Source organism: Epinephelus moara, chromosome 17, assembly GCF_006386435.1.
Source record: "Epinephelus moara isolate mb chromosome 17, YSFRI_EMoa_1.0, whole genome shotgun sequence".
NCBI lineage: Eukaryota > Metazoa > Chordata > Actinopteri > Perciformes > Serranidae > Epinephelus > Epinephelus moara.
In genome coordinates this window covers 22216380-22235305 of record NC_065522.1, presented here as the reverse complement: position 1 = coordinate 22235305, position 18926 = coordinate 22216380, and the positions used below count along the sequence as shown (strand labels likewise).

Below are 18926 nucleotides of genomic sequence, written 5' to 3'. Positions count from 1 at the left end.
AAGACTCCAACACTGGAGGCCTTTTTATGCATTTTTGGGATGCAGGCCAGTGTGGCTTTCACTTGATGATGGATAGATCTCATTCTCTCCCTCTCTAACTCCTGTTTCATTGGCTCTAGCTGAGGGAGCTATAAAGGGAGAGCTCACTGAGAGGGAGGTTCAACACAGGAGATTTCAATCAGATGAAAAAATATCTGCATCCTCTCAGGGCAACCGAGGCGATCCCATTTCACCACAGTGCAAACAAACACTAAAACAAACCACTCAGCTGCAACGGCATGCCCGCAGAGCCCTCTTAGCTGTGTTAAAGAGGTAACGACAGTCTGTGACGGTCAAACAAACAAGCCGTAAGTCACTCAGAGCGGGGGGGGTGGGGGGGGGGGGGGGGTGGGGGGTGGGGGGTGGTAGTTATCGATAAACGGAGAGAGCTTTCCGGAAGTTTTTAAATAGAGCAGCTAGCTGGTTGGCTGGAAGTGAGTCAGTGCGGGCCGGAGCAGTGAGGCCGGAGGTTTGTGGCCACACACTCTCACACTGTCCCTTTTTTGTGTGTTGGTGTGCCTGACCTGGGTGCTCTCTGTGGCAGGCATGAGTGTGTGCAACTATTTTAACTTAACTATCAGTTCTGAAGTGTGTGGGTAACGTTGTGTGCATGTGTAGCTGTGCTATGAGAACGCAGATGTATCTTTCTCTGGATGATGTAGTGTGGCTCTGTGCAAATACACACCATATGTTTAACCACTGTTCATGTGAGACTGTATGTTCCCATGTGTGTTTACATATGTGTGTAAAACCACGTTTTTACATAGAAATACCCAGATCATGTGTTATTTTAGAGTCGCTCATTTGATAAATTATCTTTCTGTTTCTTCAGCTGGACGGGAATCACTCAGCAAAAGCTGAACAGATAATATTATGATCTTGCAGTTAAATACAGTCAGGCTATAAGAAAGATTCACTGCTACAGAAACCTATTGTGTTTGTTGGAGTGATGACAGAGCCGCGTGATTTATCATAGGAAATAATGCAAATTGAATAACCAAATAAAGAAATCTAATTTAACTCCACAGATGAGGGAACCACAAGACTTTGGATGAAGACACGAATGAAAACAAATAAACTAGTGGTTGAAATAGATGAATTCCCTCAGAGAGGACATAAGTAAAGTGAATTAAACCGGGATTGAACTTTGGCCCTGTGTCTCCTAGGAGATTTTTATCAGGATATCTGCCAAAGTTGCCTCATGTACTGTGCATATACAGTATATTTCAAAAACCTAGTATAAACAGGCTACTAACGAATTCATAACCAAAAACAATAAACTGTGATTGTGAAGAGATTGATAGCACGAAACAGATTATGTCTCACGTTACTGTGCAAACAAGTAAGACAGCTGTGCCTCAATTAGGACACAACTTTGCTTTATTTCCTCCTCAACTTTCTATAGTCTTGTTCAGAATGCTAGCCCAAATCTGGTTTTTGGCATCCAGATAGTGTCCACATTGATTTTAAGAAGTCTGGACAACAAATAAACACATGATTTTGCAAACCACATTTCGAATTGGTTTGAAATGTGATTCCAATCAGGCGTCTACAGATTTGTCCACGTCCAGATGTCCTTGCCACAAATTTCCAAGTGTCTCTTACATCACTCACAATGTGACACAGGACAGCGATTTCAAATCCAGAGCAACAGAGGTGCTGAACAGAATCCAAGCTGCTACCAACTGAGCAGATAGATGTGGATCTGACTAGATCTGGGTGCCAAGGTTTCCATTTATCAACAATGCACAAAACAAGGCCTGAAAGAGGCGTACGCCACTTCCCATGCAAAAGTTGTGATGTATAAAACCTAGAGATGTTTGCGATAAGTCATCTAAACGATTAAACGTCCGCCCCCTCGCTAGTCAGCACCAGAAATATTAGTCGGTTAAACCTATTAGTGTTTTATTCATGTACGAGGTCGCATAACTGTCATGCAGCCGCCCGCCACTAGTGGGTGCTACAGAGCCGTCAGACAGCAGTCCCCCTGCCCGCGGTAACGCTCGAGTAGACTGGAGTTTTAAAACAGCACGGTGGGAAATAAGAGCGATGTCCTCTCGCAAAACCAGCGTGGTTTGGCAGTACTTTGATCTAGAAAATAAAAACATGGCGGTGCTAGCCACACTCTGACTGATAACGCAGCTCATCACAGAAATGACCTCGCAAGATATGCTTCCACTTAACTTTGTTGAAGGTAAAAGCTTCAGGTAGTTAATGCAATATGTTGAGCCTGAATACACCGTGCCGGTACGCAAAATGATAACCTCCAGGCTGGAGCACATTCTCCATAAAATGAGAGTTTTCCCTTTTTTTTTAGACTAGTCGACTACACTTGATAAAAATTTAGTCGCCAGGAACATCCCTAATAAAAAAAGACTTGATGGGAGCCATGCTTACGAACATTTTGGAGATGGGAAATTGGTGACGCAGATGTTGAGGTGGAAGCCTGATTATAGAAATTGTAGATTATTTTTTAGCACACACCATTTTTGGCTTTTGTTTGTACATACATTTTCAATATGGATCCTACACATTGTTTTATGAATGACAACCCAGATCCTATTGGTGCCTGTTCAGTCCAATGGGAATTGTTGCCTGGCACATACACAAAAAAAAGTTTCTTTTTTCCAGGTTTACTTCCGGGGTATGTGGCCCACTGAATATGCGCAGTGGTGTTTCCTCCCACTGGCCCCGCCCACAAGTTCCTGCTCAAGCCACAGACTCAATATTGTGATGACGTGAAAGATCACTTTTATAATGGTGGACAACATGGAGAACAATAGTAGGTGGACAGACGCTGCAATAAACTGTCCACTGGCACTTTGGAGGGAGGCTTCTGTACAGGCAGAGCTGAAGGGGGCAAAGATCTCAATTGCTTGCATTGGAAAACAGCATCACCAGGGAAGCTACACAGTTACTGATGCCTAAGTGGTTTCCATAGCAACCAGTGCAGATAGGCTGGTGATGGCAGGACACACAAGTCTGATCTGATCACTTGCAAATAACAGTGTGGACAGTCTGATTTGCCTGCAGTCTAAACATAGCCCAAGGCATTCATCACGACAGGCTGCGGTGCCTCCTCAAAGTTTTCTTTTATCCTCGCAATGAATCACGGGGCCTCCTTTATTTTGGAATCATATTTCTGGCTTTGGAAATGAGGTCAATGTGTTCAATAAAGCATTTTGATACAGAACCACCGTGTGCCACAAAGACTAATATACAAACAGAAAAATTACCACATGCCTTAAAAAGAGGAAGAAAATGTTCTTTTCCGTTGGCAGCCGGTGTAGAAAGTGAAAGGACAGAACACCTCATGACAACGTGAACCAGATTTTTTCCATCATCAGATGTAGCGCACGTGGTGAGATAGAGGTTTGGAGGTGATGAAGGCTTACCCACACACCGAGGTTGGGGTCCACTCCACTGGGAGTTGGCCTGGCAGGTGAGTCTGGAGTCTCCCTCTAGCCTGTAGCCTCGCTCACAGCCCGCCTGACACTCCGCCCTGAAGGAGGTGCCGCCATTGTTGCACCTCAGGAAGCCGTGCGGGGGCCGAGAGAGGGGCGGGCAGGAGCGGACTGTGGGTTGAAGGAAATATACATGAGAATTTGATCCCGCAAAATGGAAAAAGAAATATACATATATTGCAGTATATATCAGTGGATCCATGTCTTGTGTTTTTATGGTTCCTTTTGAACTACTTTTATTTATCACAGCATTTTCAACTCACTTTTATGGCTTATAAAAATGTCACAATCACAGAAACATTTAAAACTGAAAAAATATACTTCAATCTGCATATCCCCACCTGGTCGTTCTTCAATATGACTTAAACAAACAATTACGTAGAACTGTATTTGAGCTGCGAACGCTAAATATGAGGTGTAACTTCTAAACACAGGTACTGTGCATAAATCACAAGAGGAGGAGAAAACATTAAATCAGCTGCAGGAATGCACCGCACTATTATCATTGTTGTCTTCGACTTGGGACCTATCATTTAACCCCAAACGTGAAAGTCCCCATGAAATAAAGCAAAAACTCCTCATGCCTGCCTGTTCTGAGTTATGCTGAGGTCTACAGAAGGGTGTGTGGTGTGTTATTTCTCATCACCACCCATAGACAGACAGGCGGGTTCAGAGGAGACCCCCACCCTCAGGGCTTAACTAGTTGGGAGGTCCTACAGTATGTGGCGAGGACTAGACCGAGTGTAACACATACAAGCAGACATATGCACACACACTTAGAAAATATATACCCAAAAGCCACTGCTATAAATCTTCAACACACACCCTTGAATATTCAGTGTCTTGGTATTTCTGAGTCACACTGCTGCCGTCTTTCTCTTAAAAGTGGCATTTTCCTCATTAATCTCTTGACCTCTCAAGACTCCCTGCTCCCTTTCTTTCTTTCCCTTCTTGAACTCCCACACACCCTTGCTTCCTTCTGTCCTTACATCCCTTTTTCCTCTCTCTCTCTAACTGGATCTTCCCTACCTTTCTTCCTCTCAACATCTGGCCTGGCAGAGAGCAGTAGTCTCCCAGTGAATGTTGATTCCTTGTTCAGTCTAAAGACACATGATCCCAATACACGGCAAGAGATCTTTACACGACGGCGCCACACACGGATTCCCTCTCACTCTCGCTTGTAATAATGAGTCAGAACAGCAGATCAACGCATATCCTTCATCTTGATATGTCGATTTAATGCTATATAAATGTTTATGAAGGTTCGCAGACATCAGACGGGAGGCGGCAGGCTCTGAGGGCTTTGATGAATGTCCCAGAGTTTAATGAGGAATCATACAAGACATATGTGTGTGTGTATGGAGGAACCTGCTGGGATCAATCAGACAAGCTTGCATTGTTTTCGTGTAATCACTTTAAAGCCAGGAGCAATATGTTGCAATATACTGCATGCATTATTCAAGATGATACAAAGTCTGCAACACTGTGATTGAAAAGAAAAAAAAAAGTTGTAATGTTGTGTAACTTGCGAGATATGCGCTATAATTGGAGCCAGAACACAGGATAGTATTCTGATACCTTGCATTGAGAGTGCAAGAATCAAACTGCTGACTCATGATTTGAGCTGAAACTATTAGTTGATTAATCAAGGAGTTGATTGTCAGAAAATTCATTGGCAGCAGTTTTGATATGAAAAGACTGCACAAAAATGATCTGGATTCAGCTTCTAAAATCCAAAAATCTTTATATCATTATGAACTGAAAACCTCTGGGGCTTGGACTGTTGGTTGGATGTGGTTGTAGATCCTTGACACGTGTCTATTTAATACTAATTTGAGGCAGATATGTTTAAGACTTGTTCCTCTTTGTCCAATCTTTTCCTTCCCTTTGGACATGTTCCATAGGAGTAGATTTAATGTGTTTGATATCACTGGAAGTTTCATGACATATTTTAGCACGTGTATTCTTAAATTCACTTGTCTTTTCTAGTTCTGGAGAGCTCTGAGGTTACAAAAATGTTTCTTAATGCTATTTTCTGACTGGTAACACATGTGCTTTCAGTAAGTTCAAGGCGATCAGCAGGCACACCCATCAATGTAGTCCTCTGATTGGATAATTGGATGTAGGGCTGGGAAAAACATTGATATGATATAGATATCGTGATATGAGACTAGACTAGATATCATCTTAAATGTCGTCATTTACTGGTTACATTGAAGTAAAGTGATGTAATTTTCTGAACTAAGCAGACTGTTCTAGCTGTTCTATTTTGTTTATATTTCTACCCACTTGGTCATTATATCCACATTACTGATGATTATTCATCAACAATCTCGTTGTGTATTGTTGGAATATCAATGTTGAGGTAGTTGGTCAGGCCCACACCTCATAATTGAATAAACATTTTCTAAGAAGCAAAACAGTGCGCAGGAGTTCTTGGCTGGACAAACCAAACAACTTGATGACATCGCCTTGGGCAACCCTCTTCTCCAGTTTTTCCAATTTCTGTCATTTTATACAGTAAACATTTAATTAATGGAAGCTCTACTCCTAGTAGAGAGATCAATGGGCAACAAATCAAAGGCAGTAGTGTTGCACGGTAGACCGCAGTACTAAAACACCACGGTACATATGATAACATAATGTTGAAGTACCGTAGTACTACGGTACCTCACGGTACCACTACTGTGGGATAAGTTCAAAGTCCAATCACAAGAGGGTGAGTGTCCATGCACCGTCCAATAACGGCGCACACTGGCCACCTGGCACTCAATATGCTGCTGCAGTGGTTTGTAACATTTCAGGTACTACCTGAGCTATTGAGTATCTTTAAGCAGTGAAAGTTATTATTTATTTCGTTTTACTTGCAGGTTAGATTTGTTTATAAATGCTACAGTGATTTGTTTTCCACAGAGCTCTACGGTCCGAGCATTTTACTTGCATTTGCGACTAAAAATAGTTTTGTGCGAGGAAAAGAAATCATTCAGGAGCACGCTCTGCGAGTACAGATTTCAACCAGCAGCAGAAACGAAAGGCGAATCCTGCCGGTTGTGGGTTGAACGGAGGTCATACACAGGAATACGGCGGAACACTATGGCCATGCAAGATAACGGATTACCGGCGACTGAGAAGTCCGGCTCCAGGTCCAATAATTTCCTCTTTGTTGGTGTCATGACTGCCCAGAAGTACCTGAACAGCCGAGCCGTGGCGGCACACAGGTATGTGACGTGTCTATTTTATTTTGATCCCCCCATGTTAATCACTTATTGATGCTGTTTTTGAAGTATGAATAAGTCAATAAGTAATTTATTCCATTGAAATATCATTGATGTATTATAGAAAAGTGATTTATCTTTTTATAAATGACAAAAGGCACATCTGCCTCATTTCTGCTGGGGTATCGTGATACTAGTCAGAACCGTGACACTTTCACTGGTATCGTACCGTGGGTCCCAATTTTGGTACCGTGACAACACTAAAAGGCAGTGTGAATGGAAGTTTCTGGTAAGTGCTGAAATGGTAAATTCCCAATTTTTTGTGGCAGTAAACCCACAGATTAACTTGCTTTTAACTACACCTGTGCATGATGGCTGCCATGAGTATCCTTCGTCTTTTTGGAGCGTTGGTGGTGCAAGTCCTGAGAATTTGTGCACATGAATGGTAGTGGCAGTGTTGGCAGACTACATTTCGCTGTTGCTTTTCCTGCTGTGATCTCAGAATTAACAATAATGTAACCTCCTTGAGTATGTTTATTGTTTACATTATGCAAATCCAGAAGTTTTTTATGGTCTAAATTCTCTGGTGCCCTCTAGTGGATTCTTCCACTAACACACGTAGCACATCGGCAAGTATGTGAACAATTAGATTCACGATGAAGCCAGCTGTGTATGCGAAGACGTGCTTAAAAAGCAAGTATATCTCCAGCCTTAGTTATAACATCAGAGAGACAGCACAAGTTCAATAAAAAGACACCATACAAAGATAAAAGAAACATAAAAAAAAAAAACCCTCCAGTTGTGATGATATTCATCTTATTATCATGCATCAGACTGGCTCCGTCCTAACCTCTGCAGCTGGCTGGTGTCCCTGACCAGGTGCCATCAGCCTGGCACAGCCTGATGCTGGTTCCTTGGAGGTCAAAATCTGGCTCGCATCGCACGCCACAGGCCGCATCGAAGTGGTTGTTACATACATTTTGGACGAAAAAGCCGTTTTCTGGAGGGAACAGTGCCGGGCAGTACATCACTGCAAGGAAAGAGGAGAATATATTTGTGAAATCCCAAATTTCATACTGTAGCTAACACAGAGCGACATTGAAAAACAAACAATGTAACAAAGACAGAGAAAGCCTGTCACTGGGAAACACACCACAGTGGAAAGTTAATGTTCCTGACAGAAAGGATAAGAAAGCGTGAAAGCAGAAAATTACAGGTTGTCAAACATCCCCTCCCCGATCTACACAGAGGGAGGAAGAAGAGAGCAGTCCATGAAACTTATGATTAATGAACGTTGTTGTTTTCAGATGAACTGCTGTGTGGAAATCACTGGCTCATTCTTTAAGGAATGGGAGGGCCACTGGAATTTCTGGAAGCAGAGTGAGTACGCTCTGATACTAACCTAATACTTCTGTGGAATACTGTGTTTCTGTGGCAGTTGATTCATCTTCATGCATCACTACATTAACAAATCCTCATGGTTTCACTGTCTTTGTCCACTGCCCTTATTGACCACAAGTGCTCCCATACTTCTTACTCTATGAAAGACTGACTTGTTGGGTGAGTTAAAAAAAATAAAGTGCGCACTTTGACGGAGGAGTTTTTCTTTACTGACTGGCTGTTTGTAGATAAGTAAGGTAAGTTCTACTTTATTACTCACCATGGGGAAATCTGTCCTCTGCAACAAGGTACCATGTCCATCTTTTTAGAGGAAACCTATCACAGTGGGGTTTGAGCCCAGATGTGTCACACTGTGTTGTTTTGAGGCAGATATGTTAAATCATTTGCCTTCTTCCAAAAGCATCAACTTCAGACCCTGTAAACATTCAGCTGTTAAGAATTATTACTGCTTATACCAGCTGGTCAGTTCTGCTAACTGTGTGCTAACTGCTCCGTTCAAATCACAGACTGTAAAAATAATGGACGCAGCTACCGTGACGTCACTCATTGGTTGGTGTTTTTAAGCATCCAGATTGGCCATCCTGTAGTTTTTGGAGCCAGAAGTGACCCTATTTGGGCAAGAGGCTCGAGCTGTGGAGGGAGAGCAAGGGGTGGATCTGACTGAGAAGTAGAGGACACTATGAGCAGACAGCCTGTCAGTCAGAGCGGCCCGCCCTTAATCATGCATAACTTTAAGCCTACATAACATTTAAACAGGCGAGTTGTGTCAAACTTAAGCCTCGTACAGTTGTCCTGAAAGAGGGAAATTAGCTATAGAGACCAAAACTGTTTTACTACTAGACTGTTAACATGTTTATTTCTGCTGTAAAGTTGGGTATTTTAACCTGGGAATCAATGTGGATTGACTTGCTTCCAGAGCAGCCTCAAGTGGCCATTCGAGGGACTGCATTATTTGGCACTTCAGTGTTGGCTTCATTTTTCAGCCCCAGAGGTTGCCGCTTGGTTCAAACCAGTGGCGTGCAGTCCCTTGTAAATCAGATTTTCAAACCAAATAAAATGTAATATAAGAAACTTGTATTTCTATTATTGCTGTTTATTCTTGTGATTTCTATATTTTGTTAGTTACTGCAACAGTCTAGATGTTATACGACATGTAACAGTAACACATCACAGACTCTGATATAATCAGGGTAATAAGCAGAGCTTTGAATACTGATTTACCATGAATGTAAGCCAAAAAACCATGTTGCTCATCCGCACATGATCATGCACTCTACAGCACTGACCTCAAAAACCAGAATTATTTTTGCGCCTTCTTGCATAAATATTCTAGAAATGCAGAAAAGTGGTCTTTATTATATTTTAAAATCAAGATTCCACACTGAAAATGTGTGCAGTTGGATTTGAATGTCACTGCTTCAGAATTCATTACAGCAAAAATAAATCAGGTAAACATCAATGTAATCATGGCAGCCGCTGAGTTGAGTTGAACAATTTTGCAAAACTGATTTCCACAGCACAGCTACATCAACAAAACGGACAGAAAAGTGTGAGGTCTTTTCAAACAGAGAAAAAGAAAAGATTGGAGTTTTACAATAACATCTTTGTGTTCACCAGGAAAGATCGATGGATGGATTTTATCTACATGTAGCCTACATCTACAGACTGGTGAGTCAGAGTACATTTATACAACTTGTTTGGCTTTAAATTGAATTGCCCTGTGTGTTTTGATAGTTGTTAACTGAAGGTATAACAGAAACATAATTGCTCAATGCACCATAATTAAGAGTAAAGATGGTTGCATTCTCATGCTGAACATAGGCTGATTAGTGGTTACATTTCAGAAGTTGTCTCTTTGTATTATGCCATTCTTGTATGTGATTCCTGTGTCATCGCTGATGAGAACCGGCTTGATATTGACCTGCCTGCCTGTGCACACGTGTCCGTAAATGAAAGGAGAAACACCTCATAGGTGGCTTTTCATAAAGCAGTCCCTTCCTTGTTACTGACCTCACCACACATCACTGGTTCAAACACACTCATTCTTATTCAGCAGAAATTTTGTCTTTAGACAGCCTTGCAATAAATGGCATGTTTAAACACGAAACATCATCATCTAAGTTTAAAACAGTGTTAATAACAAATGAGAAGCGTTTATAAGAAGGATGCAGGTTAAATCATTAACCTGTTTTTATAAAACTAAAACTAGAAATAAAGGCGTGAAAAGTGATTTTTTGCAGGAGCACGCACAGCATCGAGAGCCATTGAGCTAAATCAAATAAAGCTGATAGTTAACAGATCACTCCTCTCACCCTGGCAGGTCATGCCTACTGGCTGATAGCCCGGCTTGCAGGCGCAGTCATTGAGGGAGGTGCTGCCTGGCTGGGAGGTGTGCTGCGAGTCGGGGCAGGACAGGCAGGTGCTCAGGCCTCCTGGTGTTCCCTCTGGTTTATAGGTGCCGGGTGGACATGCTGGAAAGACAGAGGGGAGAAGAGAAATGCTGTGGTCAGACACAGACGCTCACTATAAATGTCTGTAATGTCACACACAGAGAAAAAGACACAAAAGACAGCTGGATGGAATGACTGGATGATGGACATGTTTATAAGACAATTAAGCTGAAATGAAAAACTGCTTTGCTACTGCGAGAAGAGCTTAAAAAAAAAAAAAACAGCTTCGTGAGTGAAACTGAAAAACAGCTTTGCAGATTTATGTGGAGACTTTGATCATATTCGTGTCTGGACATGTCCTGGCAGAAAATGTGGCGAAAATGACAAAATGATCTCACTGGCTAGGTGAAAAAGACAAGTCGAGTTCAACATCTTAATTATTCCAAGCAGGGGAAACTTGTGGCACCAAAAGTTTTCTTTTTACAAAGGAAATGCAACAATCAAAGAAAAGGTTTATGAACATCTAAAAGCAGTTACGGATCGCATGTAAGCACACATGGGCTGTATTAGAGACAGCCTTTTGATCACCTGCATGTGCACACACACTCACACACAGAGACACAACAAAGCATGTTTCCTATTAGCATCACCTGAGTCCGATCAGAGGACATGCTATAAGGATGAAGCAGCAGAGGTCATACGAAGGTCCTCCAGCATTCTCTCATTCACCATCAATCTGCTTTGTGTCAGTGCATCACTTGTGTTGCAGGGGAGTGAAAATGAATGACTGAATCCATCACATGGTTTTATCGGGGGTTTAAAGGTTACTTTCACATGGGATTGTTCATAAATTACGAATTAACTGATTAAACCTGTAATCGGTGACTCACTGTAATATGTTCGGTGACGTAATGTGCGTGTAATTAACTGATATCCAGCGATCTCATGAGCTTCTGATGTTTTTAGATTAACTTCTTTGAATTAGCTCCAAAATAATTCAGATTATGATTACCTGAATTATGTTATTACCAGGGACAACAAGCCCTTATCGGACATTATACGGGTAGTTTCACACAAGCAATTTTCTGTGCTGGTAATTCCCATAATTCACAGCGATTACTGGTGCACTTTGGAGGGAAAAGCCTTTATCAGTTGCTTCCAAAAGTCAAAGCAATTTTCTTCTGATGCTGTGTGTCCAAACCACTTTAAAGGAAGCACAAAAACATGATTCGCACCAACTGTTTTACCGTCACGTCCACAGTCACACTGTTTAAGTTTAGAAAACCCTCTTAGGGCTTACTACAAAATGACTAAACACATGTTTGTATCATCAACTAAACCCTTGGTCCATTGGATGTCAGGGTGTAATTAGGAATGCCTGTTGTGGTTTCCTGCAGCCCAGGGCAGCTTTTCCGGTGTTTTCTTTGGTCTGATAGTTTGTCTGGAGCCCATAGCAGTGTTAATTTAGCGAATGAAAATTATCACAAAAAACCTTCATCAACGACCTTGTTTCCATGACTAATATGAGACATTAATGAGCTGAAAAAAGATTTTTGATAATAAAAACTATGATGAATGTTATCTTTTTTTCACTGAGATGGGCCTAAAATGTTAGTAGTGGGCCATCAACATTCAAATGCATGATATTTTTCCCAATTGTGCATCTTTTCTATCTGTCAAAATATAAGCTATGGCATTGGTTGAACAGGTTGAGAGATGTATGAGGCTTCCAGAATGGCAGCCATACAAGTGATGATGTCCCAAACCAGCAGCAAGTACATACCAACAACAAATTGAGATACCTGTATTATGAATATATAAATGAATTAGTTCAAAGCGAAAAAACATTTTGACTTAAAGTAATGACTAAAATTTGACTACAACCTTTCGAGTTTTCGTTAACTAAAACTAGACTAAAACTACGAAGGATAAATATGACACAAATGTGACTAAAGTTACTGAGCAATTTGTCTAAAGATTACAACTAAATCTAAAATAGCTGCCAAAATGAACACTTGCCGAAATTATGTACTCATGTTATCATAGAAGTCTGAGAAGACTAATGAGTGTTTATATTTTGGGGTCTGCAGTAAAATAACATCTGGCATCACCAACATGACTTGGATGACTGGTTTTCTGCTAATCGACTGGTTGACTATTTTATGTGCATCATAGCTGACTAATGCTGTACCACTGTGCACATTTTGTTTTGTTGTCGGTGCTGTGAGCAGGGTGCTTTTCATACTGATGTCCTCATGTTTTGCTATTTTTCTGTTTAGATTTGGAAAAAGCCTAATGTTTGGTGTTAATTATCCATGATCACACATGAATGTATTTTATGTTCAAACACCAGAGCCATCAAGTGTGGACTAACCACTGACATTTTAGCTCTATGAAGAGCCGAAGTGAAACCAGACCATCTGGGTTCTGATTCAGGAGTAAAGAAACCATTCAAAATACCATTAACATTTGTAACTGTACTAGTAACTACAAATCCAGCTTTGAAATGTCTTAATGTCAGTCATATTGCTTGTTTTAAATGTCTAGATAAGGACAGTACTTTATTGGAAAAACTTTAATGAATACCATTTCCCATAAGCCCAGAGACCTTCAGGAGCTATTACTCGTGACGTGTAGCTAATACAAAATGGTGACTGTATCAGAGCCAAAGTGACATGTTTTTCACTTATTTTGTCAACTATCAGATGAAAAAAATAACAGACTTTAGAGCATGAAGGTTGGTTAGTTTAAGGATGTGGATGAAACCATGATACGATGACGAAAGAACTTATGCTGTAACGTTTGTAGTTTTTAATGGGAAAGTGTTAAAATAACAAAGGTTTTAATTTCTAATCTCAATCACTATAGAGAATATTGATTTGTCTTAGAATATGGAAACTGACCCCATGAACACACTTCATGTTTTCATAAAGAACTATGACAGAAAGACTTCAGCTGTCTATCTAGTGTATAAGTTGTCTAGTTTTTGGGTCCAGCTTTCATGCAGATGCACAGTGATTTCCTGAATGTGCATGTTTGAGCCACTCACAATGACGCTGAGAGGTTGACAATGTAGTGCATCACCGGGGACCCACAGGCGGTCTTGTCAGTGGGTCCCCAGGGAACCACTTACTAGGAGTGCCTAATAAAATTTGTGTTCTTTGACAAACTGTACTGTTAGACTCTTGTTTGATGTTATAAGGTCCTAATTGTGGTCATATTCATGCATGTTAAAAATGATTCTGAAAGCTAAATAAAATCCCAAATCTAAAACCTATTTACAAAACTACAGACTGTATATGTATCTTTATATATGGTCTATATACAAAACATTGTCACATATAAATGTCACATTTTGAGCTGAGTTTAGAGAGCAACAAAATCATCTACCCAGTATAAGGTAAATCAGATGTGATAAGTGAATGTAAACTGTGATAATCCCACTAAAATAGATTTTTTTTTTGGGCTTTTTGCCTTTAATGGACAGGACAGATTGAAATGGGGTGAGAGAGAGAGAGAGAGAGTGGGGGTTGACATGCAGCAAAGGAACCTGCGACCGCTGCAGAGAGGTATCGCCTCTGTACATGGGGCGCCGGCACTATCCACTACGCTACCGACACCCCCTAAAATAGAATTTTGATGGATAATCCATAAAAATTTCGATAAGGTTTTGTATATATATTTGAATGTCATGTTTTCTTTTCACTTACTGAGACACAAACAAAACAGGAGACAACAACAAAACAAAAGATTTATATGTATTGTAAGAAAATGGCAGCCGCTGGTGAAAATTTTTCTCAATACAGCGCTTCCCTGTGATATAAAACATCACTGATGTCAATATAATAACGATCAGTAGCACAATCACATTATCACAACTTAGCATTATTAGGGGGGAAAAAAACACGGTGCGCCCCATGGACAAAAGGCACCATTGTCACTGACATGAGTGAATACAGCATCTAATGTCACAGCAGACGTTGCAACATAGGATAACAGGGATGTCTTGAGTAATATCTTGCATATTCATTAATTTGGGTGTACTTTATAAACTTTAAAATACAAGGATATTGTCTACCGGCTATCCACAAGACCTCTGTGCCACCCTGCCCCATTTACAAGGAAATGGTGGCACACCAAGTTTCAGACAGCCGGGGATGAGAACAGGTGGACGGGCTGAGAGGTGTCAGATCTGTGCACCAGAACAAAAACACCAACACATCACGGACAGTATGATAAAAACATCCAAAACACTAGTTTCACTCTGCAGTTTCTGTGACATGAGAAAAACCTAAAACTAGCAGCCCTAAAACATTCACAATGTAGCATCGATAGTGAGTTTACTGCGTCCTTTCAGATTTGATTGCGTCACAGACACAGGACTCATCCCTAACAACATCCTTGCATTCATATGAATCTGCTGTCACAGGTTAATAGTCTGACTCTATGACTCCAGACTGCAACGACAGCTTTACTGCTAAACCACAGAATTACATAGAATTAGACAGAACTATATTATATATGTATCATAAAAAGTTAATTTGTTGACAGATTACAGTCGGGCGCTGCACTGTTACTCACGTCATACTCTAGTCAAGCAAATCCAAATGTTGTTTGCATCAATCGGAAAAACAAACTGACAGTATTGAGTACAGCAGTTTCCAAATCAAAACAGGCTACAGAGGAATGGAGAGTTTCAGACAGCTTCACAGACAGTTTAATTTGGTGTTGTGCTCTTTAAATGAGAAAATCATAAACTTTCTCAGCCCACACCCACACACATCATTTAAACACTTTTCATAAATAAAAAAATATGCAGAAAAACTTGTCTCCACATTGGATTTCTTCAAAACCTTTGCAGCAAGGCAGACGAGTTATGAGCTTTGCTACTATTTCAGTACATAAAAATTATAACATCACATTATATTACTGTCTTTACTGGCATCAGTTCAGAGGTCTCCGGTTTATGGCATTAAGCTTAACTAAACTGTGTTAATAAAAAAAAAGCAGGTTCAATTACAAGCCTTTCTGTACGGTAGGGTGCAACAGAGAATCCACAGTACTAATATTCTTCACAACTCATTTAGTCGCTGCTAAGCCAGAGGCCAGGTGTGAATTTCCACTGCTGAGCCAATGCCAGCCTCTCACCGCACTCGCCCTCCCTCCCCCTCGGCTGAAACCCTGCAGCAGGTCAGCCAGGAGATGTTAACCAACTGTAAAGCAGGCACTGGCTGCTGGCACTAAAATGCACCCAGTAACCCACATCAAACACAAACACACACAGAAAAACCAAGTGGTGTACCTGTTCTGGTGGAGACAGTGTGTCAGTCGACAGTTTTCCTTTGATAACAAAAGCAGCAACTTCTCCGTCCCGTGTCCTTTAAACTCAGAGGAGGCCACTTGCTAAAAGTGTCCCCTCTGTTCAAGTCCTCAGGAATCTGTTTTACAGCTTCATTTAAGCTTTACAGGAAGCCTAGTTATTTTTAATGTGAATAATAATTCACCCGGAGCGCAACAGTGGAAACACTGTATCGCAAAAAATATAAAATTTCAATTCCTGGCAAGTTGCACGCGCTGGCAGGTAGCGACGTACACAGACAGATGCACGGTCACACAAACACACACCCACACACAGAGTTTAGAAAGAGCAGACATGGCTCCTGGCTATGGGACTCAGGACGGAGGAGGGAGGGATGGACAGGAAGGGATAAATGATGAAAGAAGGAGCAGCCATGAATCTAAAATAAAAAGGAAAAGCTGGAAGGTGAGCGTGGAGAAATCCGTGTGAATTTCCTTTAAAATGTATCATTGCTCCATAACTGAAGCCAAAAGTCAGACCCCATACTGAAACTAATTGTGTTTGGACCCTGCACTGGTCTGAATTACATGGCAGCCAATCATCTAGTTTTGGATCCATCTAGTTACTGCCTATGGCTGCAGAGTTAACTCTGCTGCACTGTACCCTTCATTTAGAGAGGAAGTGGACCGTCAGCGGGCCAGATGATCATAAAACAGAGAGAGCCTGCTGTGTCTGGACTGGCTATAACCATATGGAGGGACAGCAGCTGGTCACAGAGAACTACTGTACGCTGTAATGATCTGAGGAAAGGAAGGAGCCAGCCTGTATGATCAGAGGCTATTTATTTAAAGTTAGAGCAATATTTGAGCAATCCTAATAACTAATAATTAAGTCAAATGACGGATCATAACATCACAGGCTTTCAAACTTTCCAACTCTTGCAACACCCTTCTGAAAATTGCGTATTTTTCAACTCAAAATCTACAACCTCAGCAGTGAAATATTACTCTAATAAAGAAGTTGTGAGAATGCCAAATGATCATTTTTGAAAGGAGACGGGAGGTTAAGTAAACAGAGTTATCAAAATGGATGTCTGATTTTCCAACAAGGTATGTCTCCATCATTCCTGCAAACTGGCAGCCTTTGACTTTGACTCCCTCAACCACTGACCTGAGGTCTACTCGGCCTCCTTCATAAGTTTGGCAAAGTTCTTATTGTCAACAAGTCCCATGAAAAGATCAAAATCAACAAAGCTAGCCACAAGTAGCCAAAGCTTGAAATATATCTTACTCCTCTGTGCCATAGACCTCCACTGTTGTCCAAAAACTATTTAGAGCACTTTAATGAGCCACACTGTTGCACTGGGTGACGTGCTGCTTCACTACTATGAACATGGGCACTGTTTATTTTGAGTCGATCCCACATGCACCATCATTCAGCTGTCGTAATACTCACTAGACCACAGAAAATGTATTAATCTGCAGATGAAAACAGTTCCTAACAAATCCTTGATTTACTCCGTTTGAGGAATGTTTGCTAAAATAAACTTGTGTCAAGTAGAGCTGTAAATTAGGAGTTTAACCACTTAACAATATTTTATAGATTCTTTGCGCTGGACAACAATACAATGTTTGCTGATATCACAAAGTCTGTCACGATACAATTTTGATTTGATTCAATTCAGGGCCTGTCATCAATATGAGGCAATATCAGTAAATATCCTCATTTGTCTTTTGTTTTTGGCAGCTTACCATTCTCTGCCTGGCGCTAGGCTGTAAGCACCGGTTGAGAGTTTAGAATGGGGGGTTGTTTGGAAGAAAAAGTGACACAGATGTGCCATGGGAATTTCAAAATAAAGGTGAATCTGAAGGATGACGGTATGAATCGATGATTTCACTTTGCACTGATAATGTATCAAATCCAGATCAATGTATCATTAGAACCCAAGTATCAAGCTGAAAAAACTGAGCCTTTGAAAAATGAAATTATATATTTGTAACCTGTTTTTACAGATTGACATATCCAGTAAGAACCATAGAGCTTGGGGCTAAGTGCCACAGACAGGATAGGGGAGTCAAAAAGCATTTCGAGATACTGATGCATTTTAGTTTAGGTATAAATTGTAAATGCACTGAATATACACACATATATATATATATAGCACTTTTTTACAGTAGTCTTGGCAACCACTCAAATTGCTTAACAACACAAGCATCAGTCAATCAACCATTCATTCATAATTTGGGGTTCGGTCTCATGTCCAAAGACACTTTGACATGTAGACTGCAAGGGCCAGGGATTTAATCATCGACCTTCCAAATGGAAGACAACAACCGCACTACATCCTGAGACACAGCCAACCCCCAAAAATTGATGCAGCAAAACCAGAGATCATCTTTTTTTCCCCACACATTCTTCTTCCTTGTCAAAACCTGATGCCTGCATTAGTTAAGTGCATATCAACCCCTGTTTAGAACAAAGATTCTTCTACACCAGTACGACTAGATGCGGCGTCTGTTCTCACTTCCAGCTTTTCAGGTATAAGGAACGACTGAAAGAGTACCGTTCCTTTGTTTGTTTTGTTTTTGAGCATGTGTGTGTAACATGCACACATACAAAGCCAGCAGCAGCAACTGATCGTCCAAACCATGAGGATGGAGACTGACTATAGACTTTATAAATAATGGACGTAGCTACTGTGACATTACCTTCCATTTTGAAGCCCTAAGTTTGGCACTTTGGTCATGGACATCTTGGTTTTTGTGGAGCCAGAAGTGACCATATTTGGATGAGAGGGTGGAGCCGTATAGAAGCGAGGGGTGGATCTAACTCACAGGCTGTGGCAATGCCTCGCAGACAGCCTGGCACTTAAGTGGCCCTGCCTCTAAATATGCGTAACTTTGGGCCTTGAGTGAGCTATAAAAAAATTCAACCCCATTGTACAGTTGTCATGAATGGGAAATATTAGCTATAGAGACCAAAACCATTTTTGTACCAAGCCGTACATATGTTCTTTTATGCTTTAAAGTTGGGCATTCCAACATGGGGGTCTATGGGGATTGACTCTGTTTTGGAGTCAGCCTCAAGTGGCCATTTGATGAACTGCAGTTTTGTGGCA

The 18926-nt window shown here is 41.0% G+C and overlaps 1 protein-coding gene across 2 annotated transcripts in view; it reads right to left on the bottom strand.

The window, feature by feature from the left end:
* Window positions 1-18926, bottom strand: part of svep1 (sushi, von Willebrand factor type A, EGF and pentraxin domain containing 1) — a 135720-nt gene that overhangs the window by 54163 nt on the left and 62631 nt on the right. For both annotated transcript variants that reach the window (XM_050068094.1, XM_050068093.1), the window contains exons 4-6: window positions 10432-10590; window positions 7569-7748; window positions 3435-3614 (exon numbers count right to left, since the gene is read on the bottom strand). In XM_050068094.1, the coding sequence (XP_049924051.1) occupies window positions 3435-3614; window positions 7569-7748; window positions 10432-10590 (519 nt within the window). The remainder of the gene's footprint in view (window positions 1-3434; window positions 3615-7568; window positions 7749-10431; window positions 10591-18926) is intronic.